The sequence below is a fragment of the Hemiscyllium ocellatum genome, chromosome 34, assembly GCF_020745735.1.
Source record: "Hemiscyllium ocellatum isolate sHemOce1 chromosome 34, sHemOce1.pat.X.cur, whole genome shotgun sequence".
NCBI classification, from domain to species: Eukaryota; Metazoa; Chordata; class Chondrichthyes; order Orectolobiformes; family Hemiscylliidae; genus Hemiscyllium; species Hemiscyllium ocellatum.
The window spans coordinates 25876367-25897957 of NC_083434.1; the positions used below are offsets into that span (position 1 = coordinate 25876367).

At 40.6% G+C, this 21591-nt stretch overlaps 1 protein-coding gene across 1 annotated transcript in view; it reads right to left on the minus strand.

Moving 5' to 3' along the window:
* Window positions 1–9153: 9153 nt before the first annotated feature.
* trip13 (thyroid hormone receptor interactor 13) overlaps window positions 9154–21591 on the minus strand; it is a 34275-nt gene continuing 21837 nt past the window's right edge. The window contains exons 11-14 of the mRNA XM_060849925.1: window positions 18350–18503; window positions 18100–18212; window positions 17023–17092; window positions 9154–11200 (exon numbers count right to left, since the gene is read on the minus strand). Of these exons, the coding sequence (XP_060705908.1) occupies window positions 11096–11200; window positions 17023–17092; window positions 18100–18212; window positions 18350–18503 (442 nt within the window). The 3' untranslated portion in view covers window positions 9154–11095. The remainder of the gene's footprint in view (window positions 11201–17022; window positions 17093–18099; window positions 18213–18349; window positions 18504–21591) is intronic.

A 21591-nucleotide genomic window follows, 5' to 3' on the forward strand; every position in this document is an offset into this window, starting at 1 on the left:
GATCCTGACATACCTCTCATTGCATTAGAGCCAGTCTCAATACCAGAAATTTGGCTTTTGTGCTACATTCCCCTGAGAATCCATCATACCTCCATTTTCCAAAACAGCATACTTGCTTGAAATGGGGTTAGCCACAAAAGACTCCTGCACTACCTGCCTACCTCTCTTACCTTCCCTTGAGTTACCCCATCTATGTGATTGTATCTGAGATTCCACCCCCCCCCCACTTTGTATAGCTGCCAAAACATCAGAGCCCCTTGCTCTTGTAAGTTCCTCATTGTGTCTAACTGCCTCTCCAACTAATCCATTCGATCTGATAGGATTTACAATCAATGGCATTTATTGCAGATATAATCCTCAGTAACCCATAAACTCTCTGTAAACTCCCACATTCGACAAGAAGAGTTTATCACTCTACTAAGGGCCATTTTTGCTTATTTCAATCTACAGACCCAGAAAATAGCATTGTCTTATTCCTCTCTAAATAAGAGAGGTTTCAGGTAAAATTAATACTTATGTCTTATATTTTAAGTTTAATCAAGAGACATAGCTCAATAAAACATATAATCAAGAAAGAACCCACTCTACTCACTACTGCAGACTTATTTTAAGGTCACGCTTAAAATCCATTTATCTGCTTCTGTGCTGTGACTTCTCCCAGATAGTTCCTTCAAGCTCAGTTGTGAATTTTACTGTTTTTTTACTTTTCTCAGATGCACTCCAATGTCCAGCGATACATGAATTCAACAGCAAAGGCAGTAACTGCTAACTCTGTCAGTTGGCAGCGTGGGTTTCTTTCTCTCTCTCTCTCCTACACTGGCCTCACCATGTGCTTCCTTTGTCTGTTCTTCTCCCTTTTAAAACTGCTGATGCTTTGACTTTTTTTTTCTCTCAAGTTCCAAAATAGTGCAACAGCATATAAAACAGTAATTGCTGCTCCTGGAATTCGAGGAAATCACCTCCAACACCTAAAATACCTCAAAAAAGGAGCAGCTGCTACAGCCAGAAAGTTTTGCTGTCCTCCATCTTGGATTACTCAGAATCCCTATAATCTGAGTTACCAGCTATATTGTTAAAGATCACAAAACACCAGGTTATAGTCCAACAGGTTTATTTGGAAGCACTAGTTTTCGGAGCACAGCTCCTTCATCAGGTGGTTGTGTGATTTTCAACTTTGTCCACTCCAGCCCAATACCGGCAACTTCAAGTCATAGCTATAATGCTGGAGATGTCACAAATGAAATTGAGATCCCATCAGGCTGCAGAACTTCATATAAAGTTACATCATTTATAAAGCATTTGAAATTTCCAATTGTCCTAGACAGCGTTAAAACCTTCAGGCAACCCCACTAAAATAGTTTAACTGGTCATTTAGCTCATTGCCTTTAGTGGGACCTGGCTACACATTACAGTAGCTGTCATGTTTGTGTAGAAAATAACAGTCTCCAGTTCAGGAAGAAATTCATTGGCAGTAAAGTATATCTAAAGGTTGTGAACATAATTACATTTTCTTTTCCATAAGATCGTAAGAAATCGGATTAGGCCATTTAGATCCTTAAGGATGATCCAATTGAGGCCTTAACTCCAGCTTCCTGCCTGCACCCCATAATCCACCATGCCATTTTTCAATCCAGACATATGTCTAACCCAGCCTTGACTATATTCAATGACCCATCCTCTACTGTACCCTGGGAGAAAAGAGCTCCAAAGACCAACAACTCAGAAAAAAATCTTCCTCATCTCCATTTAACTAGGATATTTAGTTTGAAACTGTTCTTCTAGTTCTAGATTCTTCTAGCAGAGGAAACATTATCTCTGCATCTACCCTGTCAAGCCCTCTCAAAATCCCTTTCCAATAAGATTACCTCTCACTCTTCTAAACTCCAATGAGCATTAACCTAATATGCTTACTCCTTCTTCAAGAGGGAAAACTTCATTCTAGGAATTAACCTTCTATGAATGATTTCCCTTTTAAATATGTCCTTCCTTATATAAGGAGACTAAAACTGTACACATAATGCTCCCACCTAAAAGTCCTTTACAGCTGTGGCAAGACTGCATGCCGTTATACTTCATAAAGACAAGGGCTTTCTTAATTACATGCCGGATCTGCATGCAAACCATTTGTTTTTCGTGTAGAAAGATTCCAAAATCCTTTATCCTGATTCAGCTCCTAATAGTTAGCCCAACCTTTCTCAATGCCAACTAATCACCTCAACACCATAAGATCTTTATCCTGTGTAATAAACTTATCGAATGTCTTCTGGAAGTCTAAATCTATTCTATCCACTGATTCCCATTTATCCATCTTACTGTTCATATCCTCACAGAGTTCATACAATTCTGTCAAACATCATAAGCTGTTTACAAAACCATGTTAGGTTAGGTTAGATTAGATTAGATACCCTACAGTGCGGAAACAGGCCCTTTGGCCCAACAAATCCACACTGACCCGCCAAAGAGTAACCCACCCAGACCCATTTCCCTCTGACTAGTGCACCGAATGCTACAAGCAATTTAGCATAGCCAATCCACCTAACCTGCACATCTTGGACTATGGCAAGAAACCGGAGCACCCAGAGGAAACCCAGTGGACACGGGGAGAATGTGCAAACTCCACACAGACAGTTGCCTGAGGCTGGAATCGAACCAGGGGCCCTGGTGGTGTGAGGCAGCAGTGCTAACCACTGAGCCCATTAATGCCACCTGATTGTATTATTACTTTCTAAATATGCTGTGACTTCTTTCTTAACAGTGGATTTGATTACTCTCCCAATGACAGACTAATTGGCGTAGTTCCCTGCTTTCTGAGCTACTGCCTTTCTTGAACACTGGTTACATATTCAAACTGTTTGATCTGGTTTAGCTTATGCCAATTCGATTAGTAGCAATCCAGAGATTATTACCCTTGTGGCCCTGCATTTTAATTTAGTTCCCAACTGCTCAAACTACTTCATTTTTGGTCTAACCTATGTCTTTCGTATCCATGTGGACCACACCAGGATCTTTCCTTTCCCACTTCAAATACTTTGTCTACCCTAATCTGACACTGGCATCTCCACATCATAGCTTTCCCACTTCAGGTTGTGATCTCCTTAGCTCTGGAATGTGGCAGGGAACACAGCCCTTTGAATCCATGTTCTCAGCTGCAGACAATAGCATCCATTCCCCAATGACACTGTCTATGATGCAATTCCATTCTTTTAGCTCCCCCACTTGAAGACCCATCCATACTCCAGTACCGTGGGGAATTTGGTCACCATCTTTTCAGACCCTACTCTCACCCACAGAAGCTGCAAGAACTTTAAACCTGTTGAACAATTGAGATTTGTTCATTGTTTCCTTAAAGTCCTCTTTACCTGCCTCTCTTCCAGCCACACCTTCCTGTCCGTGATATGGAACAAATCTAAAGTACTTAGCCAAAGGGCTACTACTGCCTTTTGGAATAAAGTAACTTACCCCCTCCCTGAAGTATCATATTAAAAACTGATTCCAACTTATCAGCCTGGAGCCTAATATCTCAAAGCTGTAGACACTTACTGCAGATGTGGTTTCTGTGGGTCACACAGAGTTCCAGCAGCACCCACGTGCTACAGCTGCAACACTTCACATGCCCTGCCTTCTTTATTTTGTTCTTAACAGATTAGATTTTAAGTTTAGAATATCACTTAGCAATAACAGGTTGTGCTATTATAGAGATTGACCAGTTCTTCTTCATTTCTCTACCTAAAAACAGTTCCAATCCTATTATTGCAAGTAGGAAAAGGAGACTGGACTTAAACAGGGGTCAGACCACATACTCTGGCATCAATTTGATTACAGCAGTCAGGTAGTCAACAGCATTCCGGGCCCACCCAAAGGAATCAGTGTTGCCATGGCAACATGCACTTTTAAATGAATGGGGTAAATTGGAGCTATTAATAGTGATTGTAGAGGCTCCAATTTCTCAACTAACCAGGAATCTGTTCTGCTGTTTGTACCAGCATTTGATATACATTGGAAGGATTTGCAGGTTGATACTTGCTGGGTTATAAATAAGTCTGACCTTGACCATCAATTCCTAGAGTAGAGCTTGAACCAGGAGCTTCTAACTCATGGGCAAGAACACTACCTTTTGAGCCAAAAGATTACCTCTCTTTGAGCAGCAACACCATTTTTATATGGCACTGATTTATACTCCCCAGTGCCAGTTTAGAGAGTGTAAAAAGAAAACTGAACTAGCAGTCACATACCTAATTACTGCTACCAAGCTTCAGTTCTCAGGGGAGAAAGTGTGGACTGCAGATGCTGGAGATCAGAGCCGAAAATGTGTTGCTGGAAAAGCGCAGTAGGTCAGGCAGCATCCAAGGAACAGGAGAATTGACGTTTCGGGCATAAGCCCGAAGAAGGGTTTATGCCCGAAACATCGATTCTCCTGTTCCTTGGATGCTGCCTGACCTACTGCGCTTTTCCAGCAACACATTTTCGGCTCTGATCTCCAGCATCTGCAGTCCTCACTTTCTCCATTCCTGAAGAAGGGCTTATGCCCGAAACGTCGATTCTCCTGTTCCTCGAGTGCTGCCTGGCCTGCTGCGCTTTTCCAGCAACACATTTTTGGTTCAGTTCTCAGGTCTCATCATATCTGTCACCTTCTTTGGACCAATTATTTTTGTATAAGGCCAGAGCAGTGCCTGCTCAATTATTACACCAACACTCCCCTCCTCTCTTTATTTCAAAACTCCTAGGTTGAAAAACTGTCTTATAACACAGTCTCCCACTTTGTGCAATTTACTTTGTGTGTGTGCTAAACTTGTGTTTATCTTAACTCAGAGACCAGCGAGGTGAATTAGCTGCTGTTGGCTAGGGATCCAATTCTAACTAGTTACCTAATGGATGTCACTGCAGGTGTCTCAAGAGGAATCTTTCTTATCACAAACAAAAATTGAAATAAACTACAACTTATTGTTATAATTAAGTTAATACTTAATGCAAAATTAACTGGATTCTGGAAACAGATCAACTCTTAAGCCTCCCTCACTAGATTCAAATACTGTTTCAAGCTGCCATCTTTATGCAATTTAATCCTTATGTCTGATTTTGCTCACACACTCGTACACTTTGAGTGGAATCTTCCTTTATGTTCATGGTTGGGCTGAGGAGGATATTTTATCTCATATTAACTGAGACTAAGAATGTCTAAGAGAATGCAGTCTGGAAATTCACAAAGCATGCATATTGCATTCCTTTCATCTTCCAATCCATCACTTCTTTAAAAACAAATTAAATTTGACAGATTAACATTTAACAAATCTACACTGATTGTCTGCAACTAGAGTATTTTGAAATGCATGCACTATCTTAAAACATGGATTATACAATTATGCTAACTGATGTATCCTTCTCTATCTTCTTCAACAGAAGTTGCATTAGTAATCCTGCACCTCATGGTCTTTTGCATAGCTTTCAATGCTCTCCATAAAAATAGTTTGAGTCTGTAATGGGATGGTTAAAGGCACAGCACACAGCTGTGATTCAAGTTTAGCTTTATATACCTAAATCAGGTGCAGTTATGTCAACCAGTTGACATAACTTGAGTTAGCCTCATGAGTTTATCTATCGCTGTGATTAGAATTGGATGGGAAATATTTACTTCCAAATCAATTCCAATTTTAAAAAAATCCTTTATAAGGAAAGATACTCAAAGGAGCTCACTTCAGATCTTCAAAATTGGCATTTTGATTCTTAGGCTTGGACTCCTCTGTTAAAGTACAGTGCCAAAAAACAATCTGCTAGTCTTTGGGATTTTGTTGTGTTAGGATAATGACTGCAATGAGGGGGGGAAAAAGGCTTAAGTTAATATTCATGGCTTTCCTGCTTTATTCAAACTCCTCAACATAATTTTGGAAGTGGACACCAATCAAGCCATCAAAAAGATATGGAGTAAAGCACTATCAAAGACACATGTGCCTCAGTCTCAGTTTAGAACTGTTCCTTACTGGAGCAGTGTGATAAGTTTGCAAGTTCCCCAATAAACTGGCTTTTGTCCTCACAATCAGTTCATATTAGGGGTAGTTCTGAACTTGTAGCTAAACTTGAACTTATCAGGAATAGGATGGCAAGTTTAATGCTTGGGTATTTTAGAATCAAACAACAAATAAACATATGCTAATTTTCTTTCCAGTCATAGCTCCTCGTTTTCCAAAAACCCTCTTTGGGTTGGAGCTTCTCATTTGGATGATTTGCTTTATCTACTAGGAGATCCTGTTGCCAAAAATCCAACCCACCAATATAATGAAGCAGAGAAACAACTATCTTTCAGCCTCATGGCTTACTGGACTAATTTTGCACACAGTAGGTAAGACAGTATTCTAATTTGTTTTTTTTTCAAAAAGTCCTTATTTCATTCCATGTCTACCAACATTACACAATTCTCATTCTTCCCCTTCCTGTAGTGATGGTGGTGGGGAGTATTTGTAGACATCTTGAATAGTTTTATTTTTCTAATGCATGATAAACATCCTATTGCTAAAACTAAATCTGCAGCCTAGCATTTCAACATTAGTTAAAAAAATAAAATCTACCACGCTGGATTTCATTCTGGGATCTGACTTGTCCTGTAGCTGGAATCACAGTAGCAACAAGAGAGGTGGTGGCGTTTTGGCTCCTGATAACCAAACACTTGCTTGGACTTTCATCAAAGCCACAACTGAGAATGTAAATCTTTCCATTTCAGTTATCGGAAGCAAACATTCTTTGCTGTAACGTCATTAACATTAGAATGGAGTGGTTTCATCGTTTCACACAAAAAAAACCCCTCCAATTACAAGTTAGTCTGAGTTTGAAGTGAAATTGTGTAGTTCACCCATAGATAACTGGAACTTAGTTCCTGAAATCATTCAATTAATTTCACTTTGGTTTCTTACTGTCAATGCAAAGAAGAATTTTACTTTTGCTATAGAATTCCCGATATGCAGGCATACAGTTGGGAATTTTTCAAAAATTCTTTCAGAGGATGTGAGTAGCACAAGCCAAACCACCATTTATTACCTGGAGAGCAGTTAACATATACATTGCTCTGGATCTGGAGTCACATAGGCCAGACCAGATAAGGACAATATTTCCTTCCGTAAAAGGACATTAGTTCACTAAGTGGTTTTTGTTTTACAAAACTCAATAGACAGTTGTTTCTCTGGCTAGATTTTTACTAAATTCAAATTTAACCAGTTGCTCCAGTGGGAATTGAACCCATGTCCCTAAAACATTATCCTAGGAATTTGTATTTCATGTCCAGTAACATTACCACCTCGCTGAAATGAAGGACTTACTTTATATACAACTCTTGGGATGAGTTCTTTTTGTTACATTCATTAGATCTGTGAACGAGGCTGTAATCTATGAAATAGCATTCCAGGGACACAAGTTAAACACTACATTTTTTGTTCATTCATGGAATGTGAGCATCACTGGCAAGTGGTTACATGGTCATCAATAGACTTGCTTTTTATTTTTATTGAATTCAAATTTCACCATTTCCCATGCAGGTATTTAAAACCATGCCCACAGAACAATCATGCCTCTGGATGGCTAGCCTAGTAACATTGCAACATTTACACTTCCCATCAACTCTTCTTTGAGCATCTTATTGTCATAATAGTTTGGTCACAGCTAGACCTTTGACAAATTAGTCAACACAATTTTCTCAAATAATGACAATTTGTAACTCTCACCTCAAAGCAAGCGCAGATACTGTGTCAACTGAATCGGTCATGGGTGTGTGGAGCTGAGGTGCACATTAGCTATCAGCTGACTGAATTGTGGAACCGGCCTAAGGGGCTGAATGATATTTCCTGTTTCTAATGTTACTTTAAATTTTCACAGTAACCCAAACAGAGGACCCCACAAAATATCAGGCTGGCCCAACTACACAGCCACTGGCACAGAATTCATGAACTTCACTGCAGACAGATCAGATTGGATAAGCAGATCTTACCGCAGACAGCAGACTGCCTTCTGGAGTGAAACTGTCCTCATGATGCAATCTGAAGAATGGTGTAATAAAGTGAGAGAGCCATCTTCACATGCAAACATGACTACTCCTAGACCAGCCACCACCCAGCCTACAGTACATTGTAATATAGGAACATATGATATTCTATCAATGAAGCTGACTCCTGAAGAAATAATCACTGCATTCTATGTTATTTTTTCTGCCTTACTTATTGAAGTATTTCTGATTTTAGGGCTGGTGTACAAGTTGTACAGGCAACAGAAAAAGGTGAAGAAATTACAAGATCATGTTGTACTGTCTAACAACTTTGATGTACCTTTCAAGTCAGTTACCAATGAAAACACCCACACTAAGTTTTGAAAATGTTTATTTCAAAAGCTTTTTAAAATACAAAACATTTGGTATTTTACAGAGAAGAATTTTTGGAAAAGGTAAAATGTGCAATTGGATGATTTCATCCAAAGATAGCCACATAGAAAAAAATGAGAACAAGCAGCAGTGTAATGAATTAGATTATGAACAAACAGAAAATCTTTCATTGAGAAGATTCTTCAGTCATACTGAAAAGAAACACCAAAACTAAATATGGACACCTGCATTTTTTTGTTGTAATTTCTTTTGAATTACTTCAGATTATCAAACAGGTCAAAAACAATAAACTGGAAAACACACAATTACCAGTAGAAACATGCAAATCTTTTCCTCAACACCAGTCAACATTTAGTGAAGATATTACTTAATATTTTGAGTGTGCTAACGAAATGAAAGACATTCTCTGGATGGAGGTTAACTTCCATAACATTGCCAGAAAATGACAAGTTAACTTGTTAAACTATTGTTGTGTTATGGAGGTAGGAAATTAATGTTATAAAATATTTTTCAACCTTTCAACATCATAAAATCAGTTTAAACGTGAAATTAACAAAATTTATCCAAGTCCCTAACATACTATGGTCACGATAAAAGGTTGACAGTTCACTTAACTTTATCACTTCCAATCACATTTATATGAAATAGGATGTTAACAATGCAAGCTAACTGAACAAAATGCAATAGTTAAACATTTGTCCATTATAAAATCCAGCTGAATCACTTTCGAAAAACTGCTACTTTTGACAACAATTTGCAAGTATGGGGTAAACAAAATTTTGAAAAAATGAACTCTTATCTGTTGCCTCTTCAATCATTAGTAAAGTATAATTGCAGTAACCTACAATATTGGTAATAAAATAGTGATCTGTAACCTAAACTACATTTGTATAGTACAAAGATTGTGACAGCCTTGTTTAAACTTTTATATAATATTAAACTGTGTTGGGCTTACTTGTTTGGGCTTCAACTTATCACTATTTCATAAGGTTTACTAATTTTTAAGTCTACATAAAGTAATTAAGGTAAGGATTCACCAAATTCATGTCAACTTGGTCATAAATCTTTACATCATTCCCTTTTTAAGTTATTCAAAGTTGTGTAAACATATCCCCAGCTTGTCCCCAAAATTAACAATTTTGGTCAAAATCCTGTACAAAATCTAGATTTTTTTTTCAATACCACAAATATAATGGATTTTAGTGAACACAGCTGGATTTAAATACAGCCTGTCAAATGCCATTGTTCCAATTCATTTAAAGTGCCACAATTACAAGGTAATTGGTGACTTAAAACAATGGAACATTTCACAATTCAGTGTCATCGAGAGCTTGAAATTATTAAAAGACAAAAATTTTACTGGATTTTTTTGTATTAGTGTGAATATGACAGTACAGTTAACAGTTTAATGTTATTCGAAAGTATTAGTTTGACACAGTAAAGCTATCACAAAGACGAAATCAGTAAGATTAAGCCAAAGACTAAAGAATTTTACTCTTTGTGGGGTCAGACAATTCAACTGGGAATTAATGAGAAATTTCTTTGTCCACATTGCATTTAGAGAATGGAACTCCACTCTGTAAAGAGTAACTGAGATGAATAGTACAGATATACATATTTCAGGAGAAGCTAGAGGGAGAAAAGGATAGAAGGATAGATGGGGTTAAATAGACTGTTGAAGATCGCTAGTGTAGACTATAAGCACCAGCATAGACCATTTGGGCCATACAGTATGTATCGTACAGAAACAAACTACAAAAATCTACACTCCAATATTTTGTAAAATATTTCCAAAAGTCTAGTTTCAGCATTGCTAAGTCAGCTGTGATTTTCAATAAATAATTCCATGTGTTATTAACAAATACTTTCTAAAAGGTGGAGCTACAGGTGTTGGTCCATCACATAGGACAAATTTATCATATATTGATGGTGATCTAATGTAAAGCACCAATTTTAAAATGACTGTTCAAGATGGTTTTGCTCCCAAAAAAAAAATCAACTGAACTTGTTTCAATTTGTTCTTATTATAGAATGGTATTTTTATTTTATTTTATTTTTTAATATTATTTTTAATGATATTCTTCCACCCAGTTATTACAAGCAGAACCAGATCTTGCCACAAGGGCAGAGATGTTGCATAAACGTACCTATTGCATTGCCATTGTATGCAAGTAACAGGAATTTTTTAAAATTTTTTTTGACTAACTTTAATTTGAATTGGGTATGTGAGAAGCAAAACAGCTCCAGGGTATCACGTAGTCAATTGTCTCTTTTACTTTCAGTGAAACAAGTGGTCTTTAAAGATTGAAACTGACAGATTCATTTAAAGAAAGCTACAGGAGTATAAGATGCAGAAAGGAATAGGAGCACACACTAATGGGTTTAGATAAAGTGTAAGGAAGGAGGTTCATGTGGAACAATTACTGGCATAGTTTATTCAGATTGAACAATCAATCAGTCTCCTTGCTGTTAATTCTGTTTAATTTTGTCAAGCATGACAGACAAAACAATAGTTTCTAGAATGCTTTGGTTATTAGCGTGGTACTTGTAATGGATCGAGATGGAAAAACATTATCCTTCAGTAACTTAGGAGAAATAAATGTTTACCAATTTGGAAAGACAAAGTCCAAAGTATCAACCACCGCCATCTTCATGCCTCGTGTCAAAATACTACACAGTTTGTGGAGGTCAATATTAAGTATATAAGATTCCAACTGTTTTGACAATTGGTTGATGATACTATATCTTGCCATCAAAAGAGCTTAGTTTCTTTCGTTCTTCAAACTGTCTGTCCACTGCCATGGAGAGAGCTTCTAAAAATTTTTCTACTGTTACAGATGATGACTGTTAAAACAGTGAGGGGGCAAAAAGAGAAAAGGTACTAAAACACTTGAAATACTAAGACAGATCAATGATCCAAATACAAATAAAATTTAGTCGGAAGAAACAATGAGGGCTAATATACAAAACAATTTTCCTGTAAGGAAATTCAGATGGATTTGGCCCATTGTTGTGTTTTTATTTTGTTAGTAAAAATCCTCCTCTATATTGGTGAGACAGGCCGCTTACTTGCGGAACGCTTCAGAGAACACCTCTGGGCCGCCCGAACCAACCAACCCAATCACCCCGTGGCTCAACACTTTAACTCCCCCTCCCACTCCACCGAGGACATGCAGGTCCTTGGACTCCTCCACCGGCAGAACACAACTACACGACGGCTGGAGGAGGAGCGCCTCATCTTCCGCCTGGGAACCCTCCAACCACAAGGTATGAATTCAGATTTCTCCAGCTTCCTCATTTCCCCTCCCCCCACCTTGTCTCAGTCGGTTCCCTCAACTCAGCACCGCCCTCCTAACCTGCAATCCTCTTCCTGACCTCTCCGCCCCCACCCCACTCCGGCCTATCACCCTCACCTTGACCTCCTTCCACCTATCCCACCTCCATCGCCCCTCCCCCTAGTCCCTCCTCCCTACCTTTTATCTCAGCCGGCTTGGCTCTCTCTCTCTTATTCCTGATGAAGGGCTTATGCTCGAAACGTCGAATTCTCTATTCCTGAGATGCTGCCTAACCTGCTGTGCTTTGACCAGCAACACATTTGCAGTTTTTATTTTGTTTACCAAGGTGCAATATATTGAAATAGTTGTAAGTGTGCCAAGTGTCATTCCTGCAGCTAAATCCTCTCGACACTGGTAGAACTCAATGTTTAGCAACCATGTATCTCAACAATTTTAAAAAGGACAGTATGCAAAAGCAGATTTAATTTCCTTCATAAACCACTGATTTTAAAAAGAGTGTATGGGAATCACTGGTCATGTTTACCTAATGTCTATTCTTAATTGCCCTCAAGAAGTAGTGGTAAGTTGCAATGTTTAAAAGCTCCAATCCATGATGGGAAAGCATTCTTAGGTAAATTCCAGTGTTTTGACTCAGCAGAGTGATTTAGGATCAATAATAAGGATGCAAATAAGGATCCTGTGAGAGTAGACTTGCATGTGTTGATGTTTTCACGCACCCATTGCCTTTGCACTTTGGATGGTACAAGTCACAGGTTTGGGAGATGTTGGCGAGTTGATGCCATGCATCAAGTATACAATTTAGCTACTGTATGGCAGTGGTGGAGGAAGTAAGTACTTACAATGGTGCAAGGATGCAGATCAAGCAAGCTGCTTTTTTCTGGATAGTGCCAATCTTCGAATATTGTTAGAATTGCAACATCAAGGCTTGAAGGAAGAGTTCCCCATTACTAAGTCTCCAGTTTGTGACATAATTTTAGAGCCATGTTGTTTACATAGTTACGTTCCAGGACAGTCAGTGAAGCATTCACAAAAGTAAATCAGTGTCAGTGCATAGTCACTGGCTGGTATTTAAATGGCATGAGTGTTACTTGCCATTTATCAGATTAAGCCTGAATAGATTTAAGTCTTGCTGCAAGTGAGAGACAATTATTTCAATGGCTGAGGAATTGTATAATAGTTAGTTTCATTCCCAATCAAGTGAATATTCCAACTTTTAACTTTAAAATAAGGAAAGGTAATTGAACCAGCTGAAGATGACTGGGACAAACACACCACTGAGGAATTCCTTGAACACCACTGATCACTGAGAAAGGATTTCCCCCTTGGTCTTCATGGACCTAGCTTCACTCTGTTCCTCCATGCCACCAAATGCTGGCTTGCTCACAAGAGCAGTTAGTCTAGCCTCACCACTGGTTTTGAAGTCTGGATTGCATGATGTTGACCAAACAAACTCTCATCAGTACCAGACTTCTTTGTTCCACAAAGCAGAACTAATGAGTAGGGGAAGAAAATGGGGAAGTTGCTACCAATCTACTAAAACAAAGCTGCAACAACTGAAAAGGGAATAAGCAGTAGAAATTTCAAATGAATTACACTGAATCAGATATTTTGCAAGTTTAAAACTTCAAAATCTCAGACAGGTGTCCCCAAATAAACAGATCCATTACAAGATCAAAAGGTTTCAAAGCTAAAGAGAGATTTTTTTTCCATTTAGATAGTACCTTTCACAACTTCAGGGTTTCCTGAAGCACTTCATCAAATACTTTAGTGTAGCCACCTTTGTAAGGTAGAGAAACCAGTACTAATTTCTGAACAAGTTCTTAGCACAGTAATATGATAATGACATGATAATCTGTTCATTAATGTTGACCGTGGACCAAAAGGGCTAAGAGATTCTGACAACTCTCCTTTTCTTGTTGGAGTAGTGTTATGGAACGGTAGTACTATGTCTACTTGAGTCTGCGTATTGGGTCAGCTGAAAGACAACATGTCAGTACAACCCTCCTTCAGCGCTGCGTTGCAAATTGTCAGTCTGGGAGAAAGTGAGGACTGCAGATGCTGGAGATCAGAACTGAAAAATGTGTTGCTGGAAAAGCACACCAGGTCAGGCAGCATCTAAGGAGCAGGAGAATCGACATTTCGGGCATAAGCCCTTCTTCAGGAATGAGGAGGGTGTGCCAAGCAGGCTAAGATAAAAGGTAGGGAGGAGGGACTTGGGGGAGGGGTGTTGGGAATGCGATAGGTGGAATGAGATTAAGGTGAGGGTGATAGACCAGAGAGGGGGTGGGGGCGGAGAGGTTGGGAAGAAGATTGCAGGTCAAGAAGGTAGAGCTGAGTCCAAGGGTTGGGACTGAGATAAGGTGGGGGGGGAATGAGGAAACTGGAGAAATCTGCATCCATCCCTTGTGGTTGGAGGGTTCCTAGGCAGAAGATGAGGCGCTTTTCCTCCAGGCGTCATGTTGCCATGGTCTGGGGATGGTGGTGGCCAAGGAACTGCATGTCTTTGGTGGAGTGGGAGGGGGAGTTAAAGTGTTCAGCTACAGGACAGTTGGGTTGCTTGGTCCGGGTGTCCCAGAGGTGTTCCCTGAAACGTTCCGCAAGTAGGTGGCCTGTCTCCCCAATGTAGAGGAGACCACATCGGATGCAGCGGATGCAGTAAATGTGTGAAGGCGCAGGTGAATTTGTGACGGATATGGAAGGATCCCTTGGGGCCTTGGAGGGAAGTGAGGGGGGGGAGGTGTGGGCGCAAGTTTTGCATTTCTTGCGGTTGCAGGGGAAGATGCCGGGAGTGGAGGTTGGGTTGGTGGGAGGTGTGGACCTGACAAGAGAGTCGCAGAGGGAGTGTTTTTTCCGGAACGCTGATAGGGGAGGGGAGGGAAATATATCCTTGGTGGTGGGGTCTGTTTGGAGGTGGTGGAAATGACGAAGGATGATATGATATATCTGGAGGTTGGTGGGATGGTAGGTGAGGACCAGTGGGGTTCTGTCCTGGTGGCGATTGGAGGAGCAGGGTTCAAGGGCAGAGGAACGGGAAGTGGAGATGTGGTGGAGAGCATCATCAACCATGTCTGAGGGGAAATTGCAGTCTTTGAAGGAGGCCATCTGGGTTGGTCGGTATTGGAATTGGTCCTCCTGGGAGCAGATGCAGCAGAGACGAAGGAATTGGGAATATGGATGGCGTTTTTACAAGGGGCAGAGTGGGAGGAAGTGTAACCTAGGTAGCTGTGGGAGTCGGTCGGTTTATAGGAAATGTCCGTGTTAAAGTTGGTTGCCCGAGATAGAAATGGAGGGGTCTAGGAAGGGGAGGGAGGAGTCTGAGACGGTTCAGGTAAATTTGAGGTCGAAGTGGAGGGTGTTAGTAAAGTGGATGAACTGTTCAACCTCCTCGTGGGAGCACGAGGTAGCGCTGATACAGTCATCGATGTAGCAGAGGAAAAGGTGGGGGGTGGTGCCAGTGTAGCTGCGGAAGATGGACTGGTCCACATATCCGACGAAGAGGCAGGCATAACTGGGGCCCATGTGGGTGCCCATGGCTACTCCTTGGGTTTGGAGGAAGAGAGAGGATTGGAAAGAGAAGTTGTTCAGAGTGAGATCCAGTTCAGTCAGTCAAAGGAGGGTGTCAGTGGAAGGGTACTGGTTGGGTCGGCGGGAAAGGAAGAAGCGGAGGGCTTTGAGGCCTTCGTGATGGGTGATGGAGATGTATAGGGATTGGATGTTCATGGTGAAGATAAGGCGTTGGGGGCCAGGGAAGTGAAAATCATGGAGGTGGTGAAGGGCTTTGGTGGCGTCCCGAATGTAGGTGGGGGGTTCTTGGACTAAGGGGGACAGGACCGAGTTGAGGTATGCAGAGATGAGTTCAGTGGGGCAGGAGCAGGCTGAGACAATGGGTCGGCCGGGGCAGTCGGGTTTGTGGATTTTGGGCAGGAGGTACAAACGGGCGGTGCAGGGTTGTGGGACTATGAGGTTGGAGGCAGTGCATGGGAGACCCCCTGAGGTGATGAGGTTATGGATGGTCTGGGAGATGATGGTTTGGTGGTGGGAGGTGGGGTCATGGTCAAGGGGGCAGTAGGAGGAGGTGTCCACGAGCTGGCGTTTAGCCTCAGCAATGTAAAGATCGGTGCGCCAAACTACCACCGTGCCTCCCTTGTCTGCCAGTTTGATAGTGAGGTTGGGGTTGGAGCGGTGGGAGGGAGGGTTGCACGTTGCGAGAGTGAGGTTGGAGTGGGTAAGTGGGGTGGACAGGTTGAAGCGGTTAATGTCACGACGGCAGTTGGCTATGAAAGATCGAGGGCGGGTAAGAGGCCAGCACGGGGTGTCCAGGTGGATGGGGTGTGTTGGAGGCAGGAGAAGGGGTCGTCAGAGGGTGGGCGAGAATCCTGGTTGAAGTAGGCACAGAGGCGAAGGCGGCGGAAGAATTGTTCGATGTCTCACCGCGTGTTGAACTCGTTAATCCGGAAGCGCAGGGGGATGAAGGTGAGGCCTCTGCTGAGGACTGATCTTTCATCCTCAGAGAGGTGGTTGGTGTGGGGGTGGGGAAGAGGTCTGGAGGAATGGTGAAAATACAGCAGGGCTGGGAGCTAGCGTTGGGGGTGGGGTTGGGCGTGGGGGCAGCAACGCATGCGGCGTGGTCATTGTGCAGGTGAGTGACATCACTGGGGGCGGAAGTAGATGCGGCGACGGCAGTGGCGGAAGTGACAGAATTGCCAGACTGTTTGTGCACTCAAACTTCTAGGCAGGAATAAGAGAGAGAGAGCGCGCTATCACGGAGCTAGAAAAGTTTCTTGCCATTAATCAGAGCACCTATGGAACTGGACCTGTGGAGGTGGATAACTTTGTGACACTTACATCAGGGTAGAATGTAAATCAGATGGCTCAGATGAGTGCAATTCTACAGTAAGATTCCTACCTTAAGTTGCACTCCACAAGTAACGAACAAGGAAAAACCAAAACTACCAATATACTCTCAGTCCATACATATCTATTTGTGAACTATGAATTCTCTCATGGTTTTGAGCATTCATCCCAATCAACCAAAGTCAAGATCAGGGACAAAAAGTGTAGTAATATCAGAAAAAGCAGAGGCTACTTAGAAGCTCAATCTTGGTGGACAGAAACAAAATTAATATTCATGTTGGTGAGATTTTGTCAGAACTGAAAAGCTCAACTGAATCTCTCTCCTCATATGCTAACTGTTGAGCTGAGCGTTTCACCTTCCGTTTCTATTCCAGACATCCAGCAACCAAAGTGCTTTATTTTTATGAAGCAGCAATCTAATGGAATCATTCCTTGGGAAACCATCATTTGATCATCATCTGAAGTCAAACTATATCAGTGAAGTAGACATACAAATTCAATGTCAAAGGAACCAACCTGAATGTACAGTGCATGAGCTAGGAAAGGTAGTTTTCGCAAAACTCGTCCACTTAGTCCTTCACTTTTCCTACAATGAATAAAAATAGGAAAAACATCCTCAAAATGGAAGCTAAAGATTCATAAAATAGTCAGCTCTTACATTCAAAAAATTGCTAGCACTTTAGTTATAAAACAGAATTTCAAAGAGAATGAGATTCAGATTGTAAAATTATTTTCTTAAAAATACAGCTTAAAATATAATTTTCAAATTCAGTCAACTTGATACCAACATTTATGAGAAAGTAAAGAAAATCTACATTTGTGATACATTGCTGATATACCAAAGAGAGATGGGAAGGAGTTGATAGGTTCTGTTCTCAAATGTACCCTATGTCATGGGACCCCAAGTCTGTTAGTGTATGGAAGAAATTTGTAGATTCTGTTTAAAAAAAAAATCAAGGGAGCAAATGAATGAACACAAGAGACACGTCAGTGTGAATGGAAAGAGTGCAGTGGGGGTGGGGAGAGGAGACGGACATTCTGGAGTTGGAGGGTAAATAGCCAGTGCTTGTGGAACACATAGGTACCAGGAGACAGGAGGAAGCGATCGCATGGAGCCTTAGAAAATTCTAACAGGACTAGACAGGGTACATGTTCCTGCTGGTGGTTGTGTCCGGAACCAGAGGTCACAGTCTGAGGATTCGGGGTGAACCCCTTAGGACAGAGACAAGGGGACATTTCTACACCCAAAGAGTGGTGAGCCTGTGGTCTTCATTACCACAGGAAGGAGTTGATGCCAAAACATTGAATGTATTCAAGAGGTGGCTAGATATAACACTTGGGGCAAATGGGATCAAAAGTTATGGGGAGAAAGCAGGATTATGCTGTAGAGTTGGATGATCAGCCATGATCGCAATGAATGGCGGAGCAGGCTCAAAAGGGCCTAATGGCTTCCTCCTGCTCCTACCTTCAATGCTTCTATGCAAAGTACAGAAGTACACAGTCCTCACACATCATTTAATGTTAGAGGAGTGAAAAGTACATATGAACAATTGGCAAGGAGGCATTAGAACCACGCAAACAAAATTAACTTACGCAGCAATATTCTTAAGTGCTAAACTTAACCTAGACACATCATTTTCTAAGAAGCTGATCATCTGCAATTCTCTCAGGGTCAACAGTTGCTGTCTAGGGTAGATGATCTGGCACTAAAAAACAAACAAAGAGGTAAATGATTCCACTGACACTTCATCTTGACTTACTCATTCTCCCAAAGTCAAAAATTAATTTAGCAATCTCAGCACAACAGCTCAAGTTTTCTCAGCAAAAAGAAATGGTGTCATACCTTCATTAGCTCCTCCAGACAAGAGAGATAGATCTTAAAAATAGCTGTAGCAGACGGTGGCCCAATATACTGCTTGATATCTGCTCTGTCCACAAAAGCCAAATCTATTTTTTCTGTGATGTTTGATGTAGTCAGAATTATAACATTAGGAAATCTAGGAGTTCAGAGAAGAGAATCATAGGCATGGGGAAGAGCTTGTCAGTACAAATTGTGGCTTAAAACCTGCTGCTATCTTTTCTCAAGTCAGGGAACATAAGATGCAGAAGTTGAAGTACACTCATGGCAACTCATTGTTCCAAAATTATGTATTTTTAAAATCAAGTATTGAGAAATGCATTCAGTTGATAAACTTCAATTAGAAATCCCCATTTGTTTTTCCATGGAAATGTCTTGACTAATTAGAGTTGACTTGTTAACAAAACAAAACCCTCTTCTCCAGTGATATAAATTATTGCAACCATTTGAAATTTGGTATTCTTGCATTTATCCTGATAAGTGCACAATGAAATGTTTATGCAAAAGGTCTTTCTTTTCAATACCGTTTAATCCTCCACTCTTCTGGAACAGGACCTTTTCAGCTGCTTAAAATAACTTCAATATGCCTGTAAGCACTTTGTAAAGCAAAACTTGATTAGACAAAGAAAGCAAATAATGAAAGGTAACTCTGATCTGACTAACTGTAGATATATTCAATGTATATTCACACCCATATACTCAAACACAAGGTTGTGTTTGCTCACATTGTTATAATCAGAGCATCTGCCAAAGTAAAGGCAACATCAACAGCATTGTTTATCCTTCCAGAAATGTTTATCCTTTCACCCAGTTTTACTTGTTACATGGAAACTCCCTCATCTACACCATCTTATATAGCACTAATATTTATTAACATTGTTGGACTGGGGTGTACAAAGTTAATAATCACACAACACCATGTTATAGTCCAACAGGTTTAATTGGAAGCACACTAGCTTTCAGAGTGCTGCACATTCATCAGGTGGTTGAGGAGTACATGATTGTAAGACACAATTTATAGAAAAAGTTTAATGTGATGTAACTGAAATTATACATTGAAAAATACCTTGATTGATTGTTAAGTCTGTCAGAATGACCATGTTAGTTTCCCTTCTTGGTCTCACCAATTGTTAAAGTTCACTTGAGAATGTAACTTTTTTTAAAAAAAGTTTTTGCAATTTACGTGTGAAAGAAGAGAAACTAACATGGTCATTCTAACAGAGGAGAGACTTAATCAATAAAGGTATTTTTCAGTGGATAATTTCAGTTACATTACACTAAACTTTTGCTATAAATTCTGTGTCTTACAATCGTGTACTCCAGTACCACCTGTGGAAGGAGCAGCGCTCCGAAAGCTCGTGCTTCCAATTAAATCTGTTGGACTATAACCTGGTGTTGTGCGATTTATTAACATATTTGATTGCAGCTAAAAGAAAATTGTTTTAAGTCACTAAACTAAAGTCACCTAAAGCTGCAGCATAAAAGCTTGCTTGACAGAGGGCTTCGGAGCACAAAAATTGAGCCAAGATCTGCCATGAGCAAAATTAACAGCAGAATAAGCTAGAATGGTTGAATATCCCATTTCTGTCTTTATGTTATTATAATTGTACAGATGACTCGCCATGCAATACATGAAGATGTAGGTTCATTGTCATGTGTTATGGACCAGACAAGACCGCATCAATATATATTAAGGTAGCCTAGTGCCCAACTTTTCCTTATTTAAAAAAAAAGGTAGACATGAAGTGATGTGCTCCAGACGCAATGCAAATGGTCAAACTACCCTGTACTTGACATTAAGCAAAACACAATCTTAATACTATACTTAAAATAAAAGCAAAAGATGATTTTACAATACATTGGGTGGCACGGTGGTTAGCACTGTTGCCTCACAGTGCCGGAGACACGGGTTCAATTCCCGTCTCAGGCAACTGAGAGTGTGGAGTTTGCACATTCCCCCCCGTGTCTGCGTGGGTTTCCTCCGGGTGCTCTGGTTTCCTCCCACAGTCCAAAAATGTGCGGGTTAGGTGAATTGGCCATGCTAAATTGCCCGTAGTGTTAGGTGAAGGGGTAAATGTAGGGGGATTGGTCTGGGTGGGTTGCTATTTGGAGGGTTGGTGTGGACTGGATGGGCCGGTTTCCACACTCTAGGTAATCTAATCTAAAAAAGACATCAAGAGGAAATTCAGGAAGAAAATAGTAGTTAAGAGACATTTCACTGAAGCCTCCAACTCTTTTGAGGCCCCAAAGACTTCTGCTGTTACTGAACAAACCAAAACCTAGAAATCCAGATTGGAGAGATCTGACCACACCCATTCAGGCCATTAAAAAAACCCAAGGCTTTCCAAATTGTTTACTTTCTTACTTCCTGAGGGCCTCTGCCTTGCCCCTCTTCAAAAAAAAATTGGACAAACTAACCTCAGTGACAGCATCATGACATTTTCCAACTGTAGTTAGCTACATCACTATAACAAAAGATCAGGTGCTGAATAGACCAGAAGGAAAATTAACTGCCGTTCGCCATCTTGTTACAATAGACTTTATTTGTGTACTTTTGCCTGCCATCTTTCGCTGTTGGAAAAGGAAGCATTGTGCAAGGAGACATATGGTACAGGGAAGTCAGCAGAGAAAATAAAAACAAAGCAACCATTTATACCCACTATTTGCACTCTACAAATCCCACCCAGTCCATGTTCAAAAATTGGTTTCATTTTCAATTTTACCTAAAAATCCTCACTAGCAATCATTACATTAAAATTTAATTTGTTCAATGAGAAATGATTTAGCAATGATATCAGTTCTGAAAATAGATATTTTACCTCCTAAAGTGGTCATATTGAAAATAATATTCACATCAAAATCATAATATAGAATTACTTTCAGCAATTGCATTTACAACACGTCTGAAGTTCATCCAAATAATGCTTCTCAGCCTCTTACCACTTAAAACATCTAGTTTTCTATTTCTTGTAAAGTTGATAACGTTGTGTTTCAAGATATTATATTCCATCTGTCATGATTTCTATTAGATTAGATTACTTAGTGTGGAAGCAGGCCCTTCGCCCCAACAAGTCCACACTGACCCTCTGAACAGCAACCCACCCCATACATTTACCCCTTCACCTTACACTAAGGGCAATTTAGCATGGCCAATTCACCTAATCTGCACATTTCTGAACTGTGGGGGGGAAACCGAAGCATCCAGAGGAAATCCACGCAGACACGGG